We start from the raw sequence: 26,711 nt of genomic DNA on the forward strand, positions 1-26,711 counted from the left end.
TATGAGAGAGACCCTCGTGACGGGCTTAGTGCCTGTATGAGAGAGACCCTCGTGACGGGCTTAGTGCCTGTATGAGAGAGACCCTCGTGACGGGCTTAGTGCCTGTATGAGAGAGACCCTCGTGACGGGCTTAGTGCCTGTATGAGAGAGACCCTCGTGACGGGCTTAGTGCCTGTATGACAGAGACCCTCGTGACGGGCTTAGTGCCTGTATGACAGAGACCCTGAGAGCTCCTTCACCATCTTCGGCTGCGCGAGGATGCAGTGAGGAGGCGCGTCTCTGAGCTGGGAATTGGCCCTCACCAGACGTTGAAGTTGCCGGTGCCTTGATCTTAGACTTTCAGCCTCCAGAGCTGTGGGAGGCAAATGTCTGTTGCTCAAGCTTTGCAGCCGATAGTGTTTTGTGATAGCTGCCCAATTAGACTAAGATACTCGTTCACCTGAAACTTTTGCTCCAACTTCCACTCCCCTGCCACGGGCGCGACTGCTACCCCACCCCTGTGCTCCTGTGGAGTGCAAGGCCCCCACACTGTGCAGACAGGTTCACATGCTCTCGAGGGCTCAGCCTGCACCTCCTGGATCCCGGTGGCGTGCACCACACATCACGAAGGTTTGGGGCAAGGCCAAGAACTGTCTGGGCTTGCTGGGAACGGTGGCAAGGTGACCCGGGCAGTTGTAGGCATGTGGAGCACACACAGAGGCCCCCGAGGCCTGAGCCCCAGTCTCCCAATTCAGGTTGTGCTTGGAGGACTAGGCCTGGAACCCTCTCCTGCTCAGTCCCCTTCCTTCCACCAGGCTGGTCATGCCCCGGGTCTGAGTCTGGCCCACCTGCTTCTGCGGCCCCTTTCCTGGGCACGTGGCTTTCCTCGACACCCCCTGCGCTGACCCAGCGCTCTTTTCCACAGCTCCCTTTGGAACTGGGGTCCCCCTTGAGATGCCCATGTAGCATGAAAGTTTTGAAAAAGAAACAAAAACCCTCACCAGAAAGCAGTTTCATGGGTAAAATATGCATATTTATTTCAGGGCAACAAGCGTATACACAGCAAAGCGGTGTGGGGTAGAGCCCACCTCGTGGCCTGCAAGCCAGCCAGCCCCTGCCTGTCGAGAAGGAAGCCTGTGTGAGAGCACACAACTGGAGGCCGGGCGGGGAAGAGAAACACGTGCCAACAGGCCACGCAGGCCAGGACCCCAGACCCGGAGGCAGCGCCCCTTTGAGTTCCTCTCTCTGGTCTCCGATGTTCTTCTGTTGGGATCATTTCACCTGCGGGCAACAAAGACAGTGTGAAATGCTTTCCCCATGGTCGGGAAGGGAGCCGGGGCAGAGGTGACCCAGTGGGGTGGTGTGGGGGCCTCCGGGCTAGACGTCCAGCCCAGGCTGCTCCCTGGGCCCCACACTCGCCCTGCGCCCTCCTCCCTGTGCCACAGCCATGCTACCTTGAACAAGGTGACGGTGGTACTGTAGAAGAGGCTCAGGAGGAAGAGGACGATGAAGGTGGAGGCGGTGGCCCACAGGTTCTCAAAGCCCTCCTCGTCGGCGCTCACCTCCCCCTCTGCAGGAGACACAGCACGGGGGAATAGGGTCAGGCTGGGGTGGCACCCAGCAAAGCCCCCCGGGGCCCATCCTCTAAGCCCACCCTTGGCCCCTAGGCTGTGCTGCACCGAGGGGTGGGGAGAGCAAGTGCAGGGGGGCTCGGGCACTGTCCAGGGCATGGGCTGGGTCCCTGAAAGCCTGATGCAGCAGGGGCACAGGCCGAGGCTGGGCAGGGCTGGGACTCTGAGGTCTTTTCCTCAGAGTCCTGGGGTGGCAGAGAGAGCGTGGGGGATGCAGCACACAGACCAAGGTGGGGGCTGGAGGTCGGGGCCCCAGTGGAGCAGCGGCCAGCATGTCCTGACTCTCCTGGAGGGGGAAGCAGGGGGTGTGGCCCTGCCCTGTGCTGTGGGGGCTGGCAGGTGGGAGGACTGAGCTGGGGGGAACCCGATCCTCACTCCCTCACCAAGGCCCTGACTCTCCAGCTCCCTCTTGGAGCAGAGTCTGCATGGGGACATCCTGGAGGACTTGTCCTACCCTGCCAGGACCCAGGGAGCAGACGGAGACCTGAGCTCCACAGTGGGATGAGGACATTCGGGGGGTTGCATCCCCTGCACAGATGGGTCCTTGGGAGACACCTGGAGCCCAGGACTCCAAAGGGCCAAGAGTGTGGTGGGGACTCGGAGGTGGCCCCAGTTAGAGACAGCACTGTGCATTGGGTGTGGAGACCTCACTCGGGCCCTGCCTTCCCTGCTGGGGCTCGGTCCTTCCCGGGCTGCTGCTGTCTGATCTTGCCTGCTCCCTGCTGTGGGTTGGGGAGCAGGTGGTATTTGCAGGGGCAGACTTGCTCTAGCTCATCTCCTGAGGCCTCCTGCTAAGAGGAGCAGCTGCCCAGGGCAGCCACTCTGCCCTCTGGGCCCATATGCTTAGTCACTGCCTGCTCTCAGCACATGGCACAGGCTCTGGTTCTGCTCACCGGTGGGTGTGGGGGCTATCTGCTGCCTTCATCAAGAGCCTGGCCTCAGCAGGGGTCACATGCTATCCCTGGGGCCTCCGCTCCCCAGGCAGAGCCCAAGCTGGGTGCCATGGCAGCACCTCCAAGCAGAGACAGAAGGACAAGCAGAGCCTGGGCCCAAAGCCCCGGGGCCAGCACAGCGCAGGGAGCAAACTGCTGCAGGGACAGAGTATCTGGTAGGGCACTGGGAGAATGTGGGCGGGGGCCGGCCGGCATGCGCATGTGTTGTGCCTGTGGGTGTGTGCATGTCTGTGTACGCGTGTCCATCTGTTGTGTGCCTGTGGGTAGACGTGTGTGTCCACGTGTTAGTGTATGCACAAGCTCCTGTGTGTCTGTGTCAGTGTGTCTCTGGGTGTGCATGTGTCCATGTACTTGTGTCTGTACATGTGTGCGTGTTTGCATGCACATGTGTGTTTGTGAATGTGTGTGTCTGTGTGTGTATGCCTCTGTGCTAGTGTGTCTGTGTGTGTGCCTGTCCTGCACATGTGTGTATGTGTCCATGTGTGCACACATCCATGTGTGTGCCTGTGTGTGTGTGTGCCTGTAGTCAGTGTTCTCTTTGTGTGCCTGTGCATGTTGGTACATGTGTGTCCACGTAAGTTTGTGTGTGTGTCCATGTCTGTGTATGTGTGTGCCCATGGGTTAGCATGTCTCTGTGTGTCCATGTGTTTGTGTGTGTCCGTGTCTGTCCATGTGTATCCACACATGCCTGTGTGCTGCCTGTATACGTGTGGCCTTGCTTTCAGCTTTCTTTCTGGAAGCAGTAGGAGGAATGGCAAGTCTGAGGTCAGCCTGCTGTGAGCAGCTGCAGGGAATTCGGGGGTTTCTAGAAGCCACTGAGGCACGCAGAGGCAGGGGTGGGGGCTGTGGAGGAAGGTGTTCTGCAGGGGAGGCGCAGGGTGGGGGCAGCACAGCCGCCGCCCCAGTAGGCCAGAGCATCGTGCACTTAGGACCAGTATCTTTTGAATGGATCTTTTTATTTCTAATTTTATAAGATGCAACATCTCATCCCGTTGACACGGTTAGTTTGCATGCACACACACAGAGCGGCCGGCCGCCCTGAGCCTGTGGGCAGGCCAGCAGGGTCAGTAGCAGGTGCCAGCTGTGTCGGACATGACCAGGGACACGTTGTACAGGGTGGGTTTACCGGTGGACTTGTCCACGGTCCTCTCGGTGACCCTGTTGGGCAGGGCCTCATGGGCCACCACGCAGGTGTAGGTCTCCCCCGTGTTCCATTCCTCTTCGGACACGGTCAGGATGCTGTGGGCGAAGTACCGGCCTGGGGCCTGGGGCTCAGGCATTGGGGCACTGGTCACATACTTCTCCGGGGACAAGGGCTGCCCCCGCTGCATCCACTGCACGAAGACGTCCGCGGGAGAGAAGCCCGTCACCAGGCACGTGATGGTGGCCAACTCCCGCAGGTTCAGCTGCTCCCGGGCTGGTGGCAGCAAGTAGACATCAGGCCTGTGCAGGGCCACCTCTGTGGACAGAGATGGTGGTGAGGGCGGGGCAGTGGGGGGACCAGCCTGTGGGCTGGGGTTGAGTCCCCTTTTCCCCAGTTGCCCAGACAACGGGGGAGTGAGGGGTGCTCTCCACCATGCCCCAGAGGCCAAGGGAGGTCCCAGGGAGTGCAGGAAGAGGGGCGAGAGTGGGGCCTACCCTTGGGCCGGGAGATGGTCTGCTTCAGTGGCGAGGGCAGGTCTGTGTGGGTCACGGTGCACGTGAACCTCTCCCCGGAGTTCCAGTCGTCCTCACAGATGCTGGCCTCACCCACGGCGCTGAAGGTGGCATTGGGGTGGCTCTCGGAGATGTTCGTGTGGGTTTTCACAGCTTCGCCATTCTGGCGGGTCCAGGAGATGGTCAAGCTGTCGTAGGTGGTCAGGTCTGTGACCAGGCAGGCCAACTTGGTGGACTTGGTGAGGAAGATGCTGGCAAAGGATGGGGGGATGGCAAAGACCCGGATGGCTGTGTCTGGACCTGGAGTCAAGAGAAGGGAGTCAGAGGTGGGGCAGGTGTGGATGTGGGCGGAGGCATGGTTCCCACCCAAAGAGTAGCAACTGCCTCTGCCGAGCCCAGGGGTCCTGCCGCCCGAGCCCCTGCCCTTGGCCGCTCTGGGAAGCCAAGGCTCAGGGAGTAGATGGCTGCATCCGGGGTGGCGAATGCCAGACCCGAGTGGACCCCTGTGTGTCGGTGGGTGCTGCCCTTGGGGACAGGTCACTCACCGGGGCTACACATGGAGGATGCATTCTGCTGGAAGGTCAGGCCCCTGTGATCCACGCGGCAGGTGAACACGCTCTGGCTGAGCCAGTCGCTCTCTTTGATGGTCAGTGTGCTGGTCACCTTGTAGGTCGTGGGCCCAGACTGTTTGGCCTCAGCCTGCACCTGGTCCGTGGTGACGCCAGACCCCACCTGCTTCCCCTCGCGCAGCCAGGACACCTGAATCTGCCGGGGACTGAAACCCGTGGCCTGGCAGATGAGCTTGGAGCTGCGGGGGTTGCCGAAGAAGCCGTCGCGGGGTGGGACGAAGATGCTCACTTTGGGAGGCAGCTCAGCAGTCACTGCAGTGAGGGACACGTGTCAGCCCGGTGCCTGCCACTCCCGCCCCCTTCGGCTCCCTCTCTGTCCCGGTGGCTGGGCCCGGCCCTCACCTGGAAGAGGCACGTTCTTTTCTTTGTTGCCGTTGGGGTGCTGGACTTTGCACACCACGTGTTCGTCTGTGCCCTGCATGACCTCCTTGGAAGGCAGCAGCACCTGTGAGGTGGCTGCGTACTTGCCCCCTCTCAGGACTGATGGGAATCCCCGGGTGCTGCTGATGTCAGAGTTGTTCTTGTATTTCCAGGAGAAAGTGATGGAGTCAGGAAGGAAGTCCTGTGCGAGGCAGCCAACGGCCACGCTGCTCGTATCCGACGGGGAATTCTCACAGGAGACGAGGGGGAAAAGGGTTGGGGCGGATGCACTCCCTGAGGACCCGCAGGACAAAAGAGAAAGGGAGGGTGAGGAGCTGCCTCCTCATGCCCTGCCTGTCGGGGCTGAGTGGCGTTCTGGGTGCCCTCACTACTTGCGTCCCGCTGTGGCTGCCCCACCAAGGCCGAGCCCACCTGCAGGCCTCCAAAGCCCAGACTGTCATGGCTATCAGGGGTGGCGGGGCCGTGGTGAGGCCTCAGGTCTTTGTCCAAGGCTGCCGGGGCTGCAGGCCTCAGCCCGTCCTGCTGCAGGGCCCAGCACTGAACGCCTGGACAGACCTGGGGTCTCCTGGAGCAGGCTGAGCCATCCCTGCCACCATTCAGCTGGCTGCCCTGCTGCACTCTGAGGCCTGACTGCCCCTGGCTCCCTGCTCAGAATGGCTGAGGGCTCAGGTTTGGGTGGACAGGCCTGCTTTCTCCCGAGGCATCAGCACGTAGGTGCTGCACACACTCAGCTCCCAGCGGAGGGTCCAGGTTGCATACCTGAATGTGAAGCCTGGAGCCACACACCCCGCAGGCAGCCAGTAGAGTCCCTCCAGCCCAGCTTCTGCTGCCCCCAGCTCAGTCACACTCCAGCTACCCTGAAGTCTCCCCAGGCAGACAACCCAGGCCTGGGAGTGAGTATACGGAGGGTGGGTGTGATGGGGAACGCAGTGTAGACTCAGCTGAGGCTATCCATCTATGTCCAACAAGATCATGAAGACTGGCCCAGTGCCATGTCCTCCAGTTCATCCCAGCCCAGGCCAGCTCAATCCAGCCCAGCCCAGCCCAGGCCAGCTCAATCCAGCCCAGCCCAGCCCAGGCCAGCTCAATCCAGCCCAGCCCACCCCACCCCAGCTCAGCAAAGCCAAGCCCAGCCCAGGCCAGCTCAATCCAGCCCAGCCCACCCCACCCCAGCTCAGCAAAGCCAAGCTCAGCTCAGCCCAACTCAGATGAGCTCAGACCAGCTCAGCCCAGCCTAGCTGAGCTCAGACCACCTAAGACCATCTCAGCCCAGCCCAGCTAAGCCCAGTATAGCCAAGCTCAGCTTAGCCCAACTCAGATGAGCTCAGACCAGCTCAGCCCAGCCTAGCTGAGCTCAGACCACCTAAGACCATCTCAGCCCAGACCAGCTAAGCCCAGTATAGCCCAGCCCAGCTAAGCCCAGTTTAGCCCAGCCCAGCTAAGCCTAGTATAGCCCAGCCCAGCTAAGCATAGTTCAGCACAGCCCAGCCCAGCTAAGCATAGTTCAGCACAGCCCAGCTCAGCTCAGCACAGTTCAACCCAGCTCAGCCCAGCTCAGCCCAGCCCAGCTCAGCTCAGCTCAGCCCAACCCAGCCCAGCTCACTCAACCTTGCTCGGCTCAGCTTAGCCCAGCCCAGCCCAGCTCAATCCAGCCTGGCTCAGCCCAGCCCAGCCCAGCTTGGTTCAACCCAGCTTGGCTCAGCCCAGGTCAGCCTGGCTCAACTCAGCCCAGCCCAGTCCAGCTCTGCTCAACCCAGCTCTGCTCAACTGAGCCCAGCTCAGCCCAGCTCATCCCAGCTCAGCCCAGCCCAGCCTAGCTTAGCTCAACCCAGCTCAGCTCAGCCCAGCTCAGCTCAGTTCAGCTCAGCCCTGCTCAGCACAGCACAGCAGAGCCCAGCCCAGCCCAGCTCAACCTAGCCTGGCTCAGCCCAGCCCAGCCCAGCCCAGATTGGCTCAACCCAGCTTAGCTCAGCCCAGGTCAGCCCAGCTTAACTCAGCCCAGGTCAGCCCAGCTTAACTCAGCCCAGCCCAGCCCAGCTCAGCCCCCAGCTCTGCTCAACCCAGCCCAGCTCAGCTCAGCTCCGCTCAGCCCAGTTCAGCCCAGCTCAGCTCAGCCCAGCTCAGCCCAGCCCAGCTCAGCCCAGCCCAGCCTAGCTTGGCTCAACACAACTCAGCTCAGCCAGCCCAGCCCAGCTCAGTTCAGCTCAGCCCAGCCCAGTCCAGCTCAGCTCAGCCCAGTCCAGCTCAGCTCAGCCCAGTCCAGCTCAGCTCAGCCCAGTCCAGCTCAGCTCAGCCCAACCCAGCCTGGCTCAGCCCAGCCCAACCCAGCCTAGCCCAGCTCGGCTTAACCCAGCTCGGCTCAGCCCAGGTCAGCCCAGCTCATCCCAGCTCAGCTCAGCCGAGCCCAGTTCAGCCCAGCCCAGTTCAGCTCAGCTCAGCTGAGCCCAGCCCAGCCCAGTCCGGCTCAGTTCAGCCCCACCCCACTCAGCACAGCTCAGCTCAGCTCAGCTCAGCCCAGCCCAGCCCAGCTCAGCCCAGCCCAGCCCAGCTCAGCCCAGCCCAGCCCAGCTCAGCCCAGCTCAGCTTAGCCCAGCTCAGTTCAGCCAGGCACAACCTGGCTCAGCCCAGCCCAGCCCGGCTCAGCCCAGCCCAGCCCAGCTCAGCACAGCCCAGTTCAGCTCAGCTCAGCTTAACTCAGCTCAGCTCAGCTCAGCCCAGCCCAGCCCAGGTCAGCTCAGCCCAGCCCAGCCCAGCCCAGATCATCCCAGCTCAGCTCAGCTCAGCTCGGCTTAGCTCAGCTCAACCTGGCCCAGCCTGGTCCAGGTCAGCCCAGCCTGGACCACCCAGCCCAGCTCAGCTCAGCCCAGCTCATCCTGGTTCAGCTCAGCTCAACCCGGCTCAGCCCAGGTCTGCTCAACCCAGCCCAAATCAGCTCAGCTCAGCCCAGCCCATCCCAGCTCAGCCCAGCACAGCCTACTTCAGCTCAGCTCAGCTCAGCCTAGGTCAGCTCAGTTGAGGTCAGCTCAACTCAGCCCAATCCAGCCTGGCTCAGCCCAGCTCACCCTAGCTCAGCTTAGCTCAGCCCAACTCAACCCAGCCCAGCCTTGCCCAACCCAGCTCAGCTCAGCCCAACTCAACCCAGCCCAGCCTTGCCCAACCCAGCTCAGCTCAGCCCAGCCCAGGTTAGCCCAGCCCAGCCTCAGCTTAGCTCTGCTCAGCTTGGCCCTGCTCGCCTCAGCCCATTCAGCCCAGTTCAGCTCAGCTCAGCTCAGCCCAGCTCAGCCCAGCCCTGGTTAGCTCAGCCCAGCTAAGCTCAACTCAGTTCGGCTCTGCTGAGCTTGGCCCAGCTTGGCTTAGCCTGATACAACCTGCTCAGCCCAGTTCAGCTCGGCTCAGCCCAGCCCAGCCGAGCATAGCTCAGCTCAGCTGAGCCCAGCCCAGGTTAGCTCAGCCCCAGTCCAGGTCAGCTCAACTCAGCCCAAACCAGCCTGGCTCGGCCCAGCTCACCCTAGTTCAGCTTAGCTGAGCCCAGCCCAGGTTAGCTCAGCCCCAGTCCAGGTCAGCTCAACTCAGCCCAAACCAGCCTGGCTCGGCCCAGCTCACCCTAGTTCAGCTTAGCTCAGCCCAGCCCAGCCCTGCCCAACCCAGCTCAGCTCAGCCCAGCCCAGGTTAGCCCAGCCCAGCCTTGGCTTAGCTCTGCTCAGCTTGGCCCTGCTCGCCTCAGCCCGTTCAGCCCAGTTCAGCTCAGCTCAGCTCAGCCCAGCTCAGCCCAGCCCTGGTTAGCTCAGCCCAGCTAAGCTCGGCTCGGCTCAGCTCTGCTGAGCTCGGCCCAGCTTGGCTCAGCCCGACACAGCCTGCTCAGCCCAGTTCAGCTCGGCTCAGCCCAGCCCAGCCCAGCGTAGCTCAGCTCAGCTGAGCCCAGCCCAGGTTAGCTCAGCCCCAGCCCAGGTTAGCTCAGCCCAGCTCAGCTCTGCCCAGGTTAGCTCAGCCCAGCTCAGCCCTGCCCAGGTTAGCTCAGCCCAGCTAAGCTCAACTCGGCTCAGCTCAGCCTAGCTTGGCTCAGCCCAGCACAGCACGCTCAACCCGGTTCAGCTTGGCTCAGCCCAGCCCAGCCCAGCCTAGCTCAGCTCAGCCCCGCTCAGCCCAGCCTAGCTCAGCTCAGCCCCGCTCAGCCCAGCCCAGCCCAGCCCAGCTCAGCCCAGCCCCGCTCAGACCCGCTCAGCCCAGCCCAGCCTAGCTCAGCTCAGCCCCGCTCAGCACCGCTCAGCCCCGCTCAGCCCAGCCCAGCCCAGCCCAGCCCAGCCCAGCCCAGCTCAGCCCAGCCCCGCTCAGACCCGCTCAGCCCAGCCCAGCCCAGCTCAGCCCAGCTTAGTGCAGCCAAGCCCAGCTCAGCTCAGCTCACCTGGTGCAACTTAGCCCAGCTCAGCTCAGCTCAACCCAGTTCAACTCAGCCCAGTTCAGCTCAACTCAGCCCAGTTCAGCCTTGTTTAGTCTAGGTCAGCTTAGGTCAGTTTTGCCCATCTGAGTCCATTTCTGAAAGCTGGATGGAGTTGTCATGGCCAGAAACGGTCAGCCCACCAGACCTGCTTGTCTCAGCTAAAGCCATCTCATTGCCGGGTTCCTGCACAGCCAGGCTGGCTTCCATCTTTTGTCTCCCTCTACTTGATACCCCAGTTTCCTGCAGTCCTGCCCCAGCGCCACCTGGGTTTTGGTTCCAAAGCATTACCAATCATTACCACCCTCCACTACCTGGGTGGAATATTTCTTTGCTGCTTTAAAGTCATTAAAACATCTTGAGAATGAGACCAAGAATTTAGGAGCCTGTGCTGTGATAAAAATGAGCAGGTCCCCTTGCTCTAGAAGTGGCAGCATAGCTTCTGCACCCAGAGGAGGGTATTGAGATCCTCAGAGCCCCCACCTTCCCAGAGCATCCCCTCCCTTCTGAGTCTGCAGTAAACCCCTGCCTTTAAATTCCCTCTAGATAACAGTCATCATTGGAAACAACCAAGAAATGCATTTTATCTGAATTTGCCACTTAAAATTCTGCCATTTACCATAAATCGCTTTGGAAGGCATGGGCTACTTTCAAGGGTGCGATGATGACCTACAGTCAATGACTTAGACAAGGGCGATGCCAGTGGGGCTTGGTATGTTCTCAAGCATCATTACCCATGCCATCCCCATTCAGAGGTTGTGGAGCAGCTCGTGCGACCTCTCCTTCAAATGGGCTTTAGGGAAAGTTAAATGGGAGTGACCCAGACAATGGTCACTCAAAAGACTCACATAAATGAGTCTCCTGCTCTTCATCAAGCAATTAAGACCAATTCCCCTTCTAGTGGAAATAAGATGTCAAATACAAAGTTTTAAGAGAAGCGAATGCAGCAGCGGCGGCTGCCTGTCTCTTACCATGTCGGGTGCCTGGTCACTGCGAGCCTTGCAAAGCTTTGGCATGGAATCATTCCTCCAAGTCCATTAACAAGGGCTGGGGCCTGAGCAGCCAGTCGGCCGGGCGGCAGAAGCCACGCATCCCAGCTCTGGGTAGTCCGGGGAGACCCAAAGCCCAGGCCGGGCCTGGCAGCCACCCTCCCAGAGCCTCCGCTAGGCCAGTCCTGCTGACGCCGCATTGGTGATTCCGAACAGAATGTGTCCTTCTAAGGTGTCTCCACAGTCCTGTCTTCAGCACTATCTGACTGAGTTTTCTCTTATGCCACCAACTAACATGCTTAACTGAAATAATTCAAGATAATGATGCACATTTTACCTAAAACTTATCCTAAAGTGAGTAGTTGAAAAGTGGTCTTGAAAAATACTAAAATGAAGGCCACTCTATCAGAATATCAAAGTGTTTCTCCTTAATCACAAAGAGAAAACGAGTTAACCTAAAAAGATTGTGAACACAGTCATTATGAAAATAATGCTCTGAGGTATTGAAAAAGTATTTGAGATTAATTATCACATGAAGGGATAACAAGGTAATTTAAAAAACTTTTTGAATACAGTCATAAACTCTCCCTAAGACTGTTTAATTTCTTAAACATCTTACTTTAAAAATGAATGCAGTTTAGAAGTTGATATGCTGTTTGCACAAACTAGCAGTTGATAAGCTAAGATTGGAAATGAAATTCAGATAGTTAAAAAAAGCCTTTTCAGTTTCGGTCAGCCTCGCCTTATTTTAGAAACGCAAATCGTCCAGGTGTTGTTTTGCTCAGTAGAGCACTTTCAGATCTTGGCCTGGGCAAAACCACCTCTTCACAACCAGAAGTGATAAATTTACCAATTGTGTTTTTTTGCTTCCTAAAATAGACTCTTGCGGTGACCTGCTTCCTGCCACCTGCTGTGGGTGCTGGAGACCCCCATGCAGCCATCTTGACTCTAATTCATCATCTGCTTCCAGCTTCGCTCAATTAATTAAAAAAATAAACTTGATTTATGATGGTCAAAACGCAGTCCCGCATCGGGGCCGACAGCGCTGTGCTAGTATTTCTTAGCTGAGCTTGCTTTGGCCTCAATTCCAGACACATATCACTCATGGGTGTTAATCAAATGATAAGAATTTCAAATACTTGGACAGTTAAAAAAATTAATATACTTGAAAATCTCTCACATTTTTAAGTCATAATTTTCTTAACCATTTTTCTCAGAAGCCACTTCAAACATATCCTGTCTTTTAACAGAAAGCACGCCTCCTAAGATAAACAATCCTTTTCTCTTGGAAACCAGCTTCAAGGCACTGAGGTCCTGGAGTCTCCCTAAGCCCCTGTCAGGACGGCAGCCACCGTTTCTGGGCTACCCCTGCCCCCAACCCTGCTCTCATCAAGACCGGGGCTACGCGTCCCTCCTGGCTGGATTCACCCACTCCGACAGTTCTCTTTTCAGCCAATAAAGAATTTAAGATGCAGGTTGACACACAGCGCACCTCATAATTCTAAAGAAAATATTTCATGATTCGCTGCCGTGCAGCGATCTTGCAGTCCTACACACACCGCTCCTGAGACACATTCCTCAGCCATCACTAAGACCCCTGGTTTGTTCTGGCATCTCGTCCAAATGTGGCTCCCCAAGCCCCCAGGCTCAGTTACTCCATCAGACGCACCCAACCTGAGTCCCATTTTCCAAAGGCATCGGAAAATCCACAGAGGCTCCCAGATCCTCAAGGCACCCCAGTGCCCGTCCCCTCCTGGCCAGTCCGCCCAGGTCCCCTCGGAACATGCCCCGAGGACCAACCTGCAATGCCCAGAAAACCCCACAGTCAATAGCAGAAAACAAAGGCCCTAGAGTGGCCATTCTTACCTGAGGAGACGGTGACCGTGGTCCCTTTGCCCCAGACGTCCATACCGTAGTAGTAGTAGTAATCACAATGGCAGAATGTCCATCCTCACCCCACAAAAACCCAGCCACCCAGAGACCTTCTGTCTCCGGGCGTCACATGGAAGCTGACTGTCCGTGGCCCTGTCCTGCCCTTCTCATGGAACCCTCTGCTGGCCTCCCACGTACCCCACATTCTGGCCTGACCCCTCAGAAGCCAGACCACTGTTGGCCTGGGAAGTCCAACTGCAAGCAGACAGCTGCTAAGTCACCCCCAGGAGTCCAAAAACCCCGGGGGGCACCCATCCCAGAGAATGGGTGCCTTGGAGCGGGACAGAGTCCCGCCACGCAATCATCACGACAGCCCCTGAGAATGCTCCAGGTGAAGCGGAGAGAGGTCACCCCAGACCAGCCAAAGGAGCCCCCCAGCTGCCGACATCTGTGGCCGGACTTGGGGAGGACAGGCTGGGTTCCCATTCAAAGGGTCCCTCTACCCGGCTTTCTTTCCTGACCTCCAAAATGCCTCCAAGACTCTGACCCTGAGACCCTGGCAAGCCGAGTCTCCCTAAGTGGACTCAGAGACGGGGTGGTGAGGACTCACCTGAGGAGACGGTGACCAGGGTTCCCTGGCCCCAGGGGTCGAACCAGTTGTCACATTGTGACAACAATGCCAGGACCCCAGGCAAGAACTGGCACCCCGCTAAGTCCCTGGGACCCTCTCAGACTGAGCCTGGGGAGGGCCCGGGGGTTGTTGGGCATTGGACCCCAGAGGCCCAGGGTGGCCCTGACCACAGAGAGACCCGTGCTGCTGGGCTCAGGAGGAGGGAGCGTCTGGAGCCCTTGCCCCTCGTCTGTGTGGCCGCTGTTGCCTCAGGGCGTCCTTCTGAGCCCCCCAGGCTGCTCCGGGGCTCTCTTGGCAGGAGACCCAGGCACCCTTATTTCCCCCAAAAAATGCAGCAAAACCCTTCAGAGTTAAAGCAGGAGAGAGGTTGTGAGGACTCACCTGAGGAGACGGTGACCAGGGTTCCCTGGCCCCAGTAGTCAAAGTAGTCACATTGTTGGAGGCCCCGTTAAGGGGTGCACAAAAACCTGACTCTCCGACTGTCCCGGGCCGGCCGTGGCAGCCAGCCCCGTGTCCCAAGGTCATTTTGTCCCCAGCACAAGCATGACTCTGCCCACCCTTTGCCCCAGCAGCAGAGTCCCAGTTCCCAAAGAAAGGCCTTCTGCTGAATGTGGTCCCAAACAGCCCCAGAAGGAGCCCCGGAGGGCCCCACATGGCCCAGCGCAGACCAAGGAGCCCCCGGACATTATCTCCCAGCTCCAGGACAGAGGACGCTGGGCCCAGAGAAAGGAGGCAGAAGGAAAGCCATCTTACCTGAAGAGACGGTGACCATTGTCCCTTGGCCCCAGATATCAAAAGCATCACACAGGGACACAGTCCCTGTTCCTGCCCAGACACAAACCCGTGCCCGTGCGGGACACTCGAATGGGTCACAGGGCCCAAGCACAGAGCTGAGGCAGCTGGCGTCCCTGTCCCCAGCCACACAGACCCCCGGGCTGAGACCCAGGCAGGGAGGGGTGAAGTTCCCAGGGAGACGGTGGCCGGGCTGCCCTGGCCCCAGTGCTCCAAGCACTTGTAGCCACACTAAAGCCCAGCCTGGTCCCCGGCACATGAACAGCCAGCACCCAGCCCCGGCCCCGGCTCTGCCCACAACTTCTCCTTCCCGTCCCTGCCCTCGGCCTGCTTGCTACCTGTGGAGGGTCCCTGACGGGGCTGAAGCCCAGCGGGGTCCCTGCCTGTCCTTGGGGGCTCCAGCTGGCCCCAGGGCTAAGTGACAGCAGGGCTCTGGCGTGCAGCCCATGGCGGAGACCCCAGGGATGGCAGCTGGTGTGGCCTCAGGCCAGACCCAGACCGGCTGCAGACCCCAGAGACCTGGCCTGGTGCCTGGACAGAGAAGACTGGGAGGGGGCTGCAGTGGGACTCACCTGAGGAGATGGTGACCAGGGTGCCACGGCCCCAGAGATCGAAGTACCAGTAGCACAGCCTCTGCCCTCCTGCTTCTCCCATACAAAAACACACCCTCCGCCCTCTTGCCGACCTCCTTTGCTGAGCACCTGTCCCCAAGTCTGAGGCCAAAGCCCTTGCATGGCCCAGTACACCTGGCTCCCCGCTATCCCCAGACAGCAGACTCACCTGAGGAGACGGTGATCAGGGTGCCCTGGCCCCAGTGCTGGAAGTATTCAGCCACGGTGAGTCAGCCCTGAGCCAGGGGCTACAGAAACCCGCAGCCCGGGTCCCGGGGGAGCATGGTTTTTGTAGAACTGCCAATCACTGTGTCCCCAGTTAGCACAGTGGTTCTCAGCTCAGCTAAAACCCTGCGGCTGGTAGGGGGCCTGTGGGGCTGGGGGCTGGTGTGGCTGCGGTCTCCAGGGCGGGTCGGGTCCAGGGGCCCCCAGCACCTTTGCCAGTGCTCTCCCTTCCGCCGTTAGCCCCAAAACACGCGGGAGACCCCAGCCCTCAACCCTGCCAGTCACTCTGGAGTCTCGTGCCAATAATTTGCTGCTGTTAAGAATCATTAGAGTGCTGAAGGCTGCCAAGTGTGTTTTTCCTTTTCTTTTGTAAATTAGAGCAGATCTGAAGCTGGGTCTGTCATGCCACCTCTCATCCACTTGCTTTCTGACTTGTTTTCCCAGCAGCAGAGAGGCCCGGGTGGCGGTGGCCGGGGGACCCTCCTCGCCTGGAGGGCCACGGCCCCCGCCAGGGCTCCTCGCTGGCCTGCAGGGGCAGGAAGCCTTTCCTGCTCTGATCCCGTCTGTGGGGCCCGGCGGGGGTTGCCTGGTTGGTTCCACCTGTTCACCGTCATCCCACTGAACGGGAGGCCTCAGTGGGTGGCACTGGGCCTCACTCACCACGGCGCCCTGGCGTGGGCTCCCTGCGTGTCCACCAGTGCTGGGTCCCTTCTCTGAGCCTCAGCTGGTCCTCAGTGAGTCTCAGCTCTTCCCATGGTGGGTGCCAGGGAAGGTGCAAGGTGGTCTAAGGAGAGCCCCTCCCCAGGCCTGCACTGGCTGCCTTCCGCCGAGTCTGGGTGAGGGGCTTTGCACGCACCACTGGCCAGACGCGGGCTGGGTGGGGCCCTCAGGGAGGCTGAGGCCTGCGGCCAGGTGTGAGCATGGGGGTGTGCCTGGTGAGGGCCTCTGCTGGGGGTGAACTGACGGGCACAGGGTGTCTGGGGGCAGGGGAGGTGCCCCTGCAGGCTTGCTGGGGAGGGTCTGTGTCGGGGCAGAGTTCCAGGGAGAGGAACAGGCAAGGCAAAGGCTGGGAGGCTGGGACCTGTCGTTGGAGGACACAGGTGGTTTCCTGAGGCTGGGTGGAAAGGGGGCCTGAGTGCCTTGAAGGGGCTGAAGGGTGCTGGGGGCTTGCTTAGGCGCTGCCCAAGAAGGCCCCCTCAGGCACCGTGCGGGCAGGGATGAGGGGTCTGGGAGGGAAGCCTGGATGTGGGGAGAGGGTTGGGGCTCCTGTAGGGGTGTGTACAGAATGGCGGCGGTTTGTGGGGTTTTCTACAGGGTTCCAGGCAGGACGGGGGACCCTGAGGTGCTGTCTGGGACAGTGGATCTCTCTAGACATGGTTGAACAGTTGCCAGCATGGGGATGGAGTCTTAGGCTGGGAATGGTGAGAGAACCCACCTCCAGCCACGAGGGGCTGAGAACCCATTTGTTTAGGGGTGGTTGGGCCCTGACGGCCTGGGAGGCACCTGTGAGGGGGTGAGGTGGGGGAGTGAGGAAGAGGGTGGTCTGGCACTGGGGGAGTGGCTCTCTGGCCTGAGGACCCTCTGCCCCCACCTGCCACAAGCACACACCAGGGAAAGCACACGAGTGTCACAGGCGTGGCGGCTGGATCCTGCAATGGTTGGCCAGGGCAGGGCCCACAGGCCAGGTTGAGTTGGTCCCCCAGCCTCTCCCAACAGCTGGCATCTCCTGGGGCACCTGTCCCCCCTCAGGGTCACTTAGCCTGGATGGTACCTGGGGGCACAGGCAAGGTCAAGGGTCAAGGGAGTAGGCTGAGGGTGGGCTGTGCTTCATGCCCCCATGCCTGGGCCTCTGGATCCCTGGGCTGGGGGAGGGAGGGCCTGGCCTTCCCTCTCCTCCTGCACTGGGGTCCCGCTGTCTGAGGAAGCAGTGGGGTTCCGAGCTGCGCTTTGAGACTCACTGGGGGGCTCACAGTTCGTGGTAGGACTCCTCGAGCCCCCAGCCCCTTTCCCAAGGCTCTTCCTCTGATGCTCTCAGCTCTGGGGCCTCCTGCGTGCTTAGCAGGGGTGAGGGGTAGGGTTTCTAGGTCCCTCCAGAAGCACCGGCTCCACCCCTTGCCTGTATCCAGCCCCTCCTTGGCCCTGCCTTTTCACACGCCTCAGAGGCCCGTTCAGCTCTGGCAGACCCGCAGGCATACGAGGCCCTTGTACATGGTCCCTGTGTGCAGAGCTGCGGAGGGGCCAGAGACCCCCATGCCCGTGGCTTTGCAGGTGCCTGGGCCCAGCTCCTTCCACAGCATCCTGTGGCTGGGTCCTGGGAGCACACCCTCTGCCCCCACCTGCCACAAGCACACACCAGGGAAAGCACACGAGTGTCACAGGCGTGGCGGCTGGATCCTGCAATGGGTGGCCAGGGCAGGGCCCACAGGCCAGGTCGAGTTGGTCCCCCAGCCTCTCCCCACAGCTGGCATCTCCTGGGGAACCTGTCCCCCCTCAGGGTCACTTAGCCTGGATGGTACCTCCTGGCCTGGCTGCCCTAAGCAGGGCTGGGAGCTGAGCTGGGAGCTGCAGCCCCGAGGGCAGTGGAGAGGGCGCGCTCACATGGCCCACGCACTGTTTAGGACGCGGCCTTTAGATCCTGCTCCGCTCATATGGCCCACACACTGTTTAGGACATGGCCTTTGGATCCTGCTCTGCTTACATGGCCCACGCACTGTTTAGGACGTGGCCTTTAGATCCTGCTCTGCTCACGTGGCCCACGCACTGTTTAGGACGTGGCCTTTAGATCCTGCTCTGCTCACGTGGCCCATGCACTGTTTAGGACGTGGCCTTTAGAGACTGCTCAGCTCACATGGCCCACGCATTTTTTAGGACACGGCCTTTCGATCCCGCTGAAGACAGTCCTTGAGCAGGAGCAGCTCCCCAGCTGAGACAGGGCCCTGGATGTCCAAGCCAGAGGGAAAGGCCCGGGGTCAGCAACAAGGGAGGGTCTGGGCCTGGAAGCAGGGGGGCAACACCTACTCCAGGCACTGAGCCTCTGGACTGTGCCGTCCTGGAGAAGGAGAAGCCAGAGGCGACCCTTGGCAGGGATGGCAGGCCTCACTGGAGGACAGGGCACTGCAGCAGGTCTCCACGCCTTCCAGGCCTATGGTGCAGCTTAGCGTGCTGGCCAGGCTCCAGGTTGGTGAGGGGCTGGCTCTGGGCTGGCTCTGTGGTGGGCCAGATGGCTAGAACACAGGGGTATCACTGTGAGGAATGACGCTGTCTGTCACTCCCAGGTTAGGGAGAACGCGTTGTTTCCCTTATACCCGAGGCTCTGCTTCTGATGGTCTCTGCTGTAGGAGACGTGGTTTCCACGCTTCCACTGCTGCTCCTGCCAGCCTGGGTACTCTGCTCTGGGGGGATGGCCCTTCTGGGCAAAGACACAGCAGAAAGAGTCTTGCTGCTTCATTTCCCAGGTCAGAAGCAACACAGGAGCACACCACTGCTTCAGCTGATAATCGACAGAGTTTCCCTCCTCTAACACCCAATTCCTTCCCTAAGAGGACTGGGAGAGTGAGGAGAAGGTCTGAGGAGAATCATCTTCCCTGGCATGGAGCTTGGCATTTTGTCCCAAAGGAAACAGTGGAATTTGCTTGGGCTGAATTTTGCCCAAGTTTTTTCAGCTTTTCTCATTTTATGTGTAATACTCATATGCTATATAGAGTTGGGTTTTATCTTGGGGTCCAATTTGAAAGTCTCTTCCTTTTAATAGGCAAGTTAAGGCCATTGATTTTTGTTGTTTTCATAGATCTGTTTGGCTTCAATCTTATCTTAGTAGTTTATATTTTCTATTTTTATGCTTCCAAAAAGTTTTCCATCTTAAGTTTTCTTGTTCTTTGCTATCTTCTATGTGTAGTGGCTACCTTTATAACTTTCCAAAATATTCTTTGTTCTTCTTTGGACAATGTACTTTAGTTCTTTACTATATACGAGTATGAAATTACCTGGTTTCCTCTTCCTTTTCCCCTCCATCTGTAGCATCATATGATTGTAATCAGTAATATTATTTTCTTAGAATTTGTTTGTACTGTCTAATATGCCCAATTTGGTTTTACTGAAGTCCTTTGGCTGAGAGTTATTTGGAGTGAGGCAGTAATTCAGAAGTGCTCTCTATCTCATATTATGTGTTTTGATCATTGTAAGATGTCCACTTTGTCAGGCAGACACCATTTCACCTCTGTTGAGGCCACATGGTCCCCCACAGTCATTTCTGTCTCAGTCTCGCAGTTAAGGACACTTAATATTTACTTTTGGTTCTTGGCCCTGGGTTCTCCAAGCACCTTTTGATGGCTGGTGGTCTTCCTCTAGTAGTTTCATTATGAGATTATGGATTATAGAATGTTTGGAACTCCTTTTCAGCAGCCTTTGTTCTTCAAGAACAGTTGGCTGTATATAGACTCTGGACTATCCACCACTTCTTTCCCCCTTAAGGACCCTGCAGGTGTTGTCCTACCATTTACCAATCTTGAATGTGGCTGGTGAGAAATCTAGGACTGGTCATCATCCCCCTTATAGATGATTGTGTGTGTGTTTTTTTTTGGATTTAGAATTTTTTCAAATTTGTGCCCAAATTAGTTCTTTCTAAAATTAATTACCAAAAGTAATAGAACAGAAAGCATACTTAAATCTATAATTTCAAAAACTCTATCCTGAAATAAAACAAGATTGCCCACGTATTGGTAGGGTGTACTAAGAACCAGAGAAAATTGGCTTAGAATGGTGGCTCCTGAGATGTCTACTAGCAAATGCACTGGACTCCATTCTTTCTTAGGGACTCGGATTATGTGGATGTCATCTCTTCTTTGCCTGTCTTCCATATCTGTCACCTCTTTTTATATATTTTATTTTACAGAATTTTTATGGGTACATAGAAGATGTATATATTTATGGGGTACATTGGATGTTTTGATCTAGGCGTGCAATGTGAAATAATCACATCATGGAAAATGGGGTATCCATCCTCTTAAGCATTATCCTTTGTGTTACAAACAATCCAATTATACACCTTTCATTATTAAAAATATGCAACTAAATTATTGACTATAGCCACCTTGTTGTGCTATCAAGTAGTAAGTCTTATTCATTCTTTCTATTTTTTTTGTACCCATTAACCATTCCCACCTTTCCCTATCCCCCCACCACCGTTCTCAGCATCTGGTAACCATCATTTTACTCTTTGTGAACATGGGTGCAATTGTTTTGATTTTTAGATCTCATTAATAAGTAAGAACATTGTAATGTTTGTCTTTCTGTGCCTGGCTTATCTCACTTCACATAATGATCTCCAGTTCCATCCATGTTGTTGCAAATGACTCAATCTCATTGCTTTTTATTATTGAATAATACTCCATTGTGTATATGCACCACATTTTCTTTATACATTCAGCTGCTGATGGACACTTAGGTTGCTTCCAAATCTTGGCTGTTGTGAACAGGGCTGCAACAAACATGGGAGTGCAGATACCTCTTCATATACTGACTTCCTTTCTTCTGTGGTATATACACAGCAGTGGGATTGCTGGATCCTATGGTAGCTTTCCTTCAGTTTTTTGAGGAACTTTCTTGCTTCTCTCCACAGTGGTTGTACTAATTTACAATCCTACCAACAGTGTATGGGGGCTCCCTTTTCCCCACATCCTTGCCAGCATTTGTTATTGCCTGTCTTCTGGATATCAGCCATTTTAACTGGGGTGAGATGATAGCACATTTTAGTTTTAGTTTTGATTGTTTAGTTTTGATTGTGTTTCTCTGATAATCCATGATGTTGAGCACCTTTCCATGTCGGTTTGCCATCTGTATGTCTTATTTTAAGAAATGTCTATTTGAGCATTTTCCCCATTTTTAAATCAGATTATTAGATTTTTTTTCTATAGCACTGTTTGAGCTCCTTATATATTCTGTATATATTCTGGTTTTTAATCCCTTGCCAGATGGGTATTTTTCAAATATTTTCTCCCATTCTGTGGGTTGTCTCTTCATTTTGTTGGTTGTTTCCTTTACTGTGCAGAAGCTTTTTAACTTGATGTGATCCCATTTGTCCATTTTTGCTTTGGTTGTCTGTGCTTGTGGGATATTACTCAAGAAATCTTTGCCTGGACTGATGTCTTGGAGAGTTTCCGCCAAGGTTGTCTTGCAGTGGTTTCAAAGTATGAGGTCTTAGATTTAAGTCCTTAAACCATTTTGATTTGATTTTTGTATATAGTGAGAGAGAGAGGGGCCTAGTTTCACTGTTATGTATATGGATATCCAGTTTTCCCCACACTATTTATTGAAGAGATATCATTATCTATTCCCCAGAGTATGTTCTTGGCAACTTTGTCAAAAATGAATTTGCTGTAGGTCTGTGGATTTATTTCTGGGTTTTTAAATTTTGTTTTGTTTGTCTCTGTGTCGGTTTTTATGCCAGTACCACGCTGTTTTGGTTACTATCTATAGCTCTGTAGTACAATTTGAAGACAGGTAATGTCATTCCTACAGTTTCGTTCTTTTTGCTTAGGAGAGCTTTGGCTATTCTGGGTCTTTGTGGTTCCATGTAAATTTTAGGATTTTTTTTTCTATTTCTGTGAATGATGTCATTGGTATTTTGATAAGGATTGCATTGAATCTGTAGATTGCTTTGGATAGTATGGACATTATAACAACACTGATTCTTCTAATCCATGAACATGCAATAGCTTTCCATTTTTTGGTGTACTCTTCAATTTCTTTCATCACTGTTTTATAGTTTTCATTATAGAAATCTTTTACCTCTTTGGTTAATTCCTAGGTGTTTATTTGTGGTTATTGTAAATAGGGTTACTTTTTAATTTCTTTTTCACATTGGTCATTGTTGGCATATAGAAATGCTACTGATTTTTGTACGTTGATTTTGTATCCTGCAGCTTTACTGAATTTGTTTGTCAGTTCTAATAACTTTTTTTGGTGGAGTCTTTAGTTAGCTCTAAATAGAAGATCATACCATATGCAAATGAGGATAATTTGACTTATTCCTTTCCAATTTGGATGCCTTTTATATCTTTCTCTTGTCTGATCACTCCAGCTAGGACTTCCAGTACTATGTTGAATAACAGTGATGAAAGTGGGCATCTTTGTCATGTTCCAGATCGTAGAGGAAAGGCTCTCAGTTTTTCCTCATTTAGTATCATACTGTGGGACTGTCATATATGGCTTTATTATGTTGAGGTAAGTTTCTTTTGTACCTAGTATAGAAGAGAATTTTTATTATGAAGGAATGTTGAATTTTATCAAATGCTTTTTCAGTATCAATTAAATGATCAAATGGTTTTTGTTGTTCATTCTGTTGATATGATGTATCACATTGATTGATTTGCATATGTTGAACCATCTTTGCATCCCAAGTTAGATAAATTCCACTTGGTCATGATGAGTGAACTTTCCAATGTGTAGTTGAATTTGGTTTGCTAGTATTTTGTTGAGGATTTTTGTGTCAATATTCATCAGACATATTGGCCTGTAGTTTTCTTTTTTTGATGTGTCTTTGTCTAGTTTTGGTGTCAGGTTAATACTGGCCTCGTATAATGGGTTTTGAAGTATTCCTTCCACCTCTATTTTTTGGAATAGTTTGAGTAGGATTGGTATTAGTTCTACTTTAAATGTTTGGTAGAATTCAGCAGTGAAGCCGTCGGGTCCTGGGCTTCTCTTTACTGGGAGGCTTTTTATTACGGCTTTGATCTCATTACTTGTTATCAGTCTGTTCAGGTTTTGAATTTCTTCTTGGTTCAATCTTGGGAGGTTGTATGTGTCTAGGAATTTCTGCATTTCTTCTAGATTTTCCAATTTATTGGCATGTAGTTGCTTATAGTAGCCACTAATGATCCTTTGAATTTCTGTGGTGTAAGTTGTAATGTCACCTTTTTCGTTTCTGATTTTATTTATTTGGATCTTCTGTCTTTTTTTCTTAGTCTGGCTAAAGGTTTGTCCATTTTGTTTAACTTTTCAAGAAAACAACCTGTTGTTTTATTGATCTTTTGTATTGTTTTCTTCATTTCAATTTTACTTATTTCTGCTCTGACCTTTACTGTTTTCTTCTACTAATTTTGGGTTTGATTTCCTCTTGCTTTTCTAGTTCTTTAAGATGCATTTGTTAGGTTTTTTATTGAAGTTTTTCTTCTTTTTTAATGTAAGCATTTGTAGCTGTAAACTTCCCTCTTAGTACTGCTTTTGCTGTATCCCATAGGTTTTGATATTTTCTGTTTCCATGATCATTCATTCCAAGAAAAATTTCAGTTTCCTTCTTAATTGCTTCATTGACCCACTCAGCATTCATTGTTTAATTTCCATATATTTATATAGTTTCCAAAATTCCTCTTGTTATTGATTTCTAGTTTTAGTCCATTGTGGTCAGAGAAGATGCTTGATATTATTTCAATGTATTTGAATATTTTAAAACTTGTTTTGTGACCCAACATATGGTCTATTCTTGAGAATGATCTATGTGCTGAGGAAAAGAATGTGTGTTCTGCAGCTGCTGGATGAAATGTTCTGTAAATATCTATTAGATCCATTTGGTCGATAGTGCAGATTAAGTCCAATGTTTCTTTGTTGATTTTCTATCTGGAGGATCTGTTCAATGTTGAAAGTGGGATGTTGAAATCTCCAGCTATTATTGCATTGGAGTCTATTTCTCTCTTTAGCTCTAGTAAATACTTGCTTTATATATCTGGGTGCTCCAGCATTGGGTGCATATATATTACCATTGTTATATCCTCTTGCTGAATTGACCTGTTTATCATTAGTGACCTTGTGTCTTCTTATAGTTTTTGTCTTGAAATCTATTTTGTCTGATATAAGTGTAGCTACTCCTGCTCTTTCTTTGGTTTCCATTGGCGTGGAGTATCTTTTTCCATCCCTTTGTTTTCAGTCTATGTGTGTCTTTATAGATAAAGTGTGTTTCTTGTAGACAACAGATCAATGGGTCTTGTTTTTTCTTTAATTGATTCAGCCACTCTATGTCTTTTGATTGGAGAGTTTAGTCCATTTACATTCAATGGTATTATTGATAAGTAAGGACTTACTCCTGCCATTTTGCTATTTGCTTTTGGTCTTCTCTCTCTTCTTCCTTTTCTCCGTCTTCCTTTTAGTGAAGGTGATTTTCTCTGATGACATAATTTAGCTTCTTGCTTTTTGTTTTTTGTGTATCTGTTGTATTGCTTTTGGTTTGATGTTACCATGAGGCTTGCAAATAGTATCTTATGACCCATTATTTTAAACTGATGACAACTTAACACTGTTTGCATAAACAAACAAGTAAAAGAAAACTAATAAAGACTCTATGCCTTAACTTCATCCCTCCACCTTTTAACTTTTTGTTATGATTTATATCTTATTGTACTATGTCTTGAAAAGTTGTAGTTATTATTTTTCATTGCTTCATCATTTAGTTTTTCTACTCAAGATAAGGCTAGCCTGACCAACATGGTGAAACACCGTCTCTACTAAAATACAAAATTAGCTGGACATGGTAGTACATGCCTGTAATCCCAGCTACTTGGGAGGCTGAGGCAGGAGAATTGCTTGAACCCGGGAGGTGGAAGTTACAGTGAGCTGAGATTGTGCCATTGCACTCCAGCCTGGGCTGGAGCAAAACTCCGTCTAAAAACAAAAACAAACAAACAAACAAAAGGAGTTTACACACCACAGTTACAGTGTTATAATATTCTGTGTTTTTCTGTGTACTTACTATTACCAGTGAGTTTTATGCCTTCAGATGATTTCTTATTGTTCACTAACATGTGTTTCTTTCTGATTGAAGTACTCCCTTTAGCATTTCTTAAAAGACAGGTCTGGTGTTCATGAAATCCCTCAACATTTGTCTGGAAAAAAATTATTTCTCCTTCATGTTTGAAGGATAATTTCACCAGCTATACTATTCGAGGGTAAAAGTTTTTTCCTTCAGCACTTTAAATCCATTATGCCACTCTCTCCTGGCATATAAAGTCTTCACTGAAAAGTCTGCTGCCAGACATATTGGAGCTCCATAGTATTTTATTCATTTCTTTTCTTTTGCTGCTTTTAGGATCTTTTTAAAGTCCTTGTCATATGGGAGTTTGAGTATTGAATGCCTTGAGGTAGTCTTCTTTGCATTAAATCTCCTTGGTGTACTACATCCTTCTTGCATTTGGATATTGATATCTTTCTCTAGGTTTGGGAAGTTTTCTGTTATTATCCCTTTGAATAAACTCTCCATCCCTCTTTCTCTACCTCCTCTTTAAGGCTAATAATTCTTAGATTTGGCCTTTTGAGGCTATTTTCTAGATCCTGTAGATATGCTTCATTGTTATTTATTCTTTTCTCTTTTGTCTCCTTTTATCGTGCTTTTCCAAATAGCCTGTTTTCAAGCTCACTAATTCTTTCTTCTACTTGATATATGAGGCTATGAAAATACTGTGATGCATTTTTCAGTATGCCAATTGCATTTTTCAGCTCCATAATTTCTGCTTAATTCTTTTTAATTGCTTCAATCTCTGTTAAATTTATCGGATAGGATTCTGAATTCCTTCACTGTGTTATCTTGAATTTCTTTGAGTTTCCTCAACAAAGCTACTTTGAATTCTCTGAAAGGTAACATACCTCTATTTCTCCGAGACTGGTCCCTGGTGCCTTATTTAGTTCACTGGTTGTGGCCATGTTTTCCTGGATGGTGTTGCTGCTAGGAGATGTTCTTCAGTGCCTGGGCATTGAAGAGTGAGGTGTTTATTGCAGTCTGGGCTTGTTTTTTTGCAGTGTGGGGTTGTTTGTTTGCTCCTGTCCTTGGGAAGTCTTCCCACATATTCAAAAGGACTTGGGTGTTGTGATCTTAGCTACATCTGCTTTAGGGGGACTCCAAGCCCAAAAGACTCATAGAGGTACTGCTTTGATAATCTTGACCAAGATCTAGAATAATTCTCTGGATTACCAGGCAGAGACTCTTGTTCTCGTCCCTTACTTTCTCCCAAACAAATGGAGTCTCTCTCTCTGTCTGTTCTGAGCCTCCTGGAGATGGGGGTGGAGTGACACAAGCACCCCCACTACCACTATGGACACCACCACTATGACAGTGCTGGGTCAGACCTGAAGTCAGCACAACACTGGGTCTTGCTCAAGGCCTGCTGTAACCACTCCCTGGCTACCGCCTATGTTTGTTCCAAGCTGTGGGGCTCTGCAATGTGCAGGTGGCAAAGCCAGCCAGGCATGTTCTTTCCCTTCAGGGTGGTGAGGTCCCCCAGGCCCCAGGCAGGTTCAGATCACTTGTCTTTAGTTCTGTAAAATTTTATTTCTGCTCTGTTTCATCTCATTTATTTTTCTCCCCATGTCCTATTTGTGTCTTCCACGGGATCTGTTTTTCCTCTTGCTCTTTCTACTTGCCCCGATGAAGGGTTTTTAAAAAACTTATTTTGTAACTTTGGCCAAACCATATTTTATCTCCTCCTGTTCATTTTTGATTCTCTTCTCTTGTATTTGAGCTCCATGATTTTCCTTCATAAATCCAATCCCTTCATTATTTTCTATCCATGGAGGATTACTTGGCTGAAATTCTCATCTCATCGTTTGGAAATATTGTTCTGGTGAATATTTTTTATACACTTTGCTGCCGTTTCTAAAAAGTCGATACTGTTCCAGTTCAAGTTTATTACTCATTTTCATGAATTAAGCTCTACTGGGCCTGCTCTTTGTAGCTGTTTCCATGGAATCGGGAGAAGAGGAGCCTGTGAAGCTTTGCAGCCCAAAGGCTTTCTCGTTTTCTGCTGTGGCAAGGACAAATACATGCAGCAGGTTGACTTAGGGTGTGACTGGCTGGCCAGCGCTGTCCGCATCTCGAACTCACCTGGACACATGGACACCGGGCATCCGCTGGCAACTCTCTTTATTCTGGCTCCTGTGCTGGTCAT

At 52.7% G+C, this 26,711-nt stretch overlaps 2 gene segments (V, D, J or C); both read right to left on the reverse strand.

The window, feature by feature from the left end:
• LOC117975722 (immunoglobulin gamma-1 heavy chain-like) overlaps window positions 1–12,614 on the reverse strand; it is a 154,368-nt gene extending 141,754 nt beyond the window's left edge. The window contains 1 exon segment of the C gene segment in view: window positions 12,520–12,614. Within this exon segment, the coding sequence occupies window positions 12,520–12,562 (43 nt within the window).
• Window positions 1–26,711, reverse strand: part of LOC100971589 (immunoglobulin epsilon heavy chain-like) — a 394,860-nt gene that overhangs the window by 285,348 nt on the left and 82,801 nt on the right. Inside the window, 1 exon segment of the C gene segment in view lies at window positions 14,521–14,581. Within this exon segment, the coding sequence occupies window positions 14,521–14,581 (61 nt within the window).

This window comes from Pan paniscus, chromosome 15 (genome assembly GCF_029289425.2).
Source record: "Pan paniscus chromosome 15, NHGRI_mPanPan1-v2.0_pri, whole genome shotgun sequence".
NCBI lineage: Eukaryota > Metazoa > Chordata > Mammalia > Primates > Hominidae > Pan > Pan paniscus.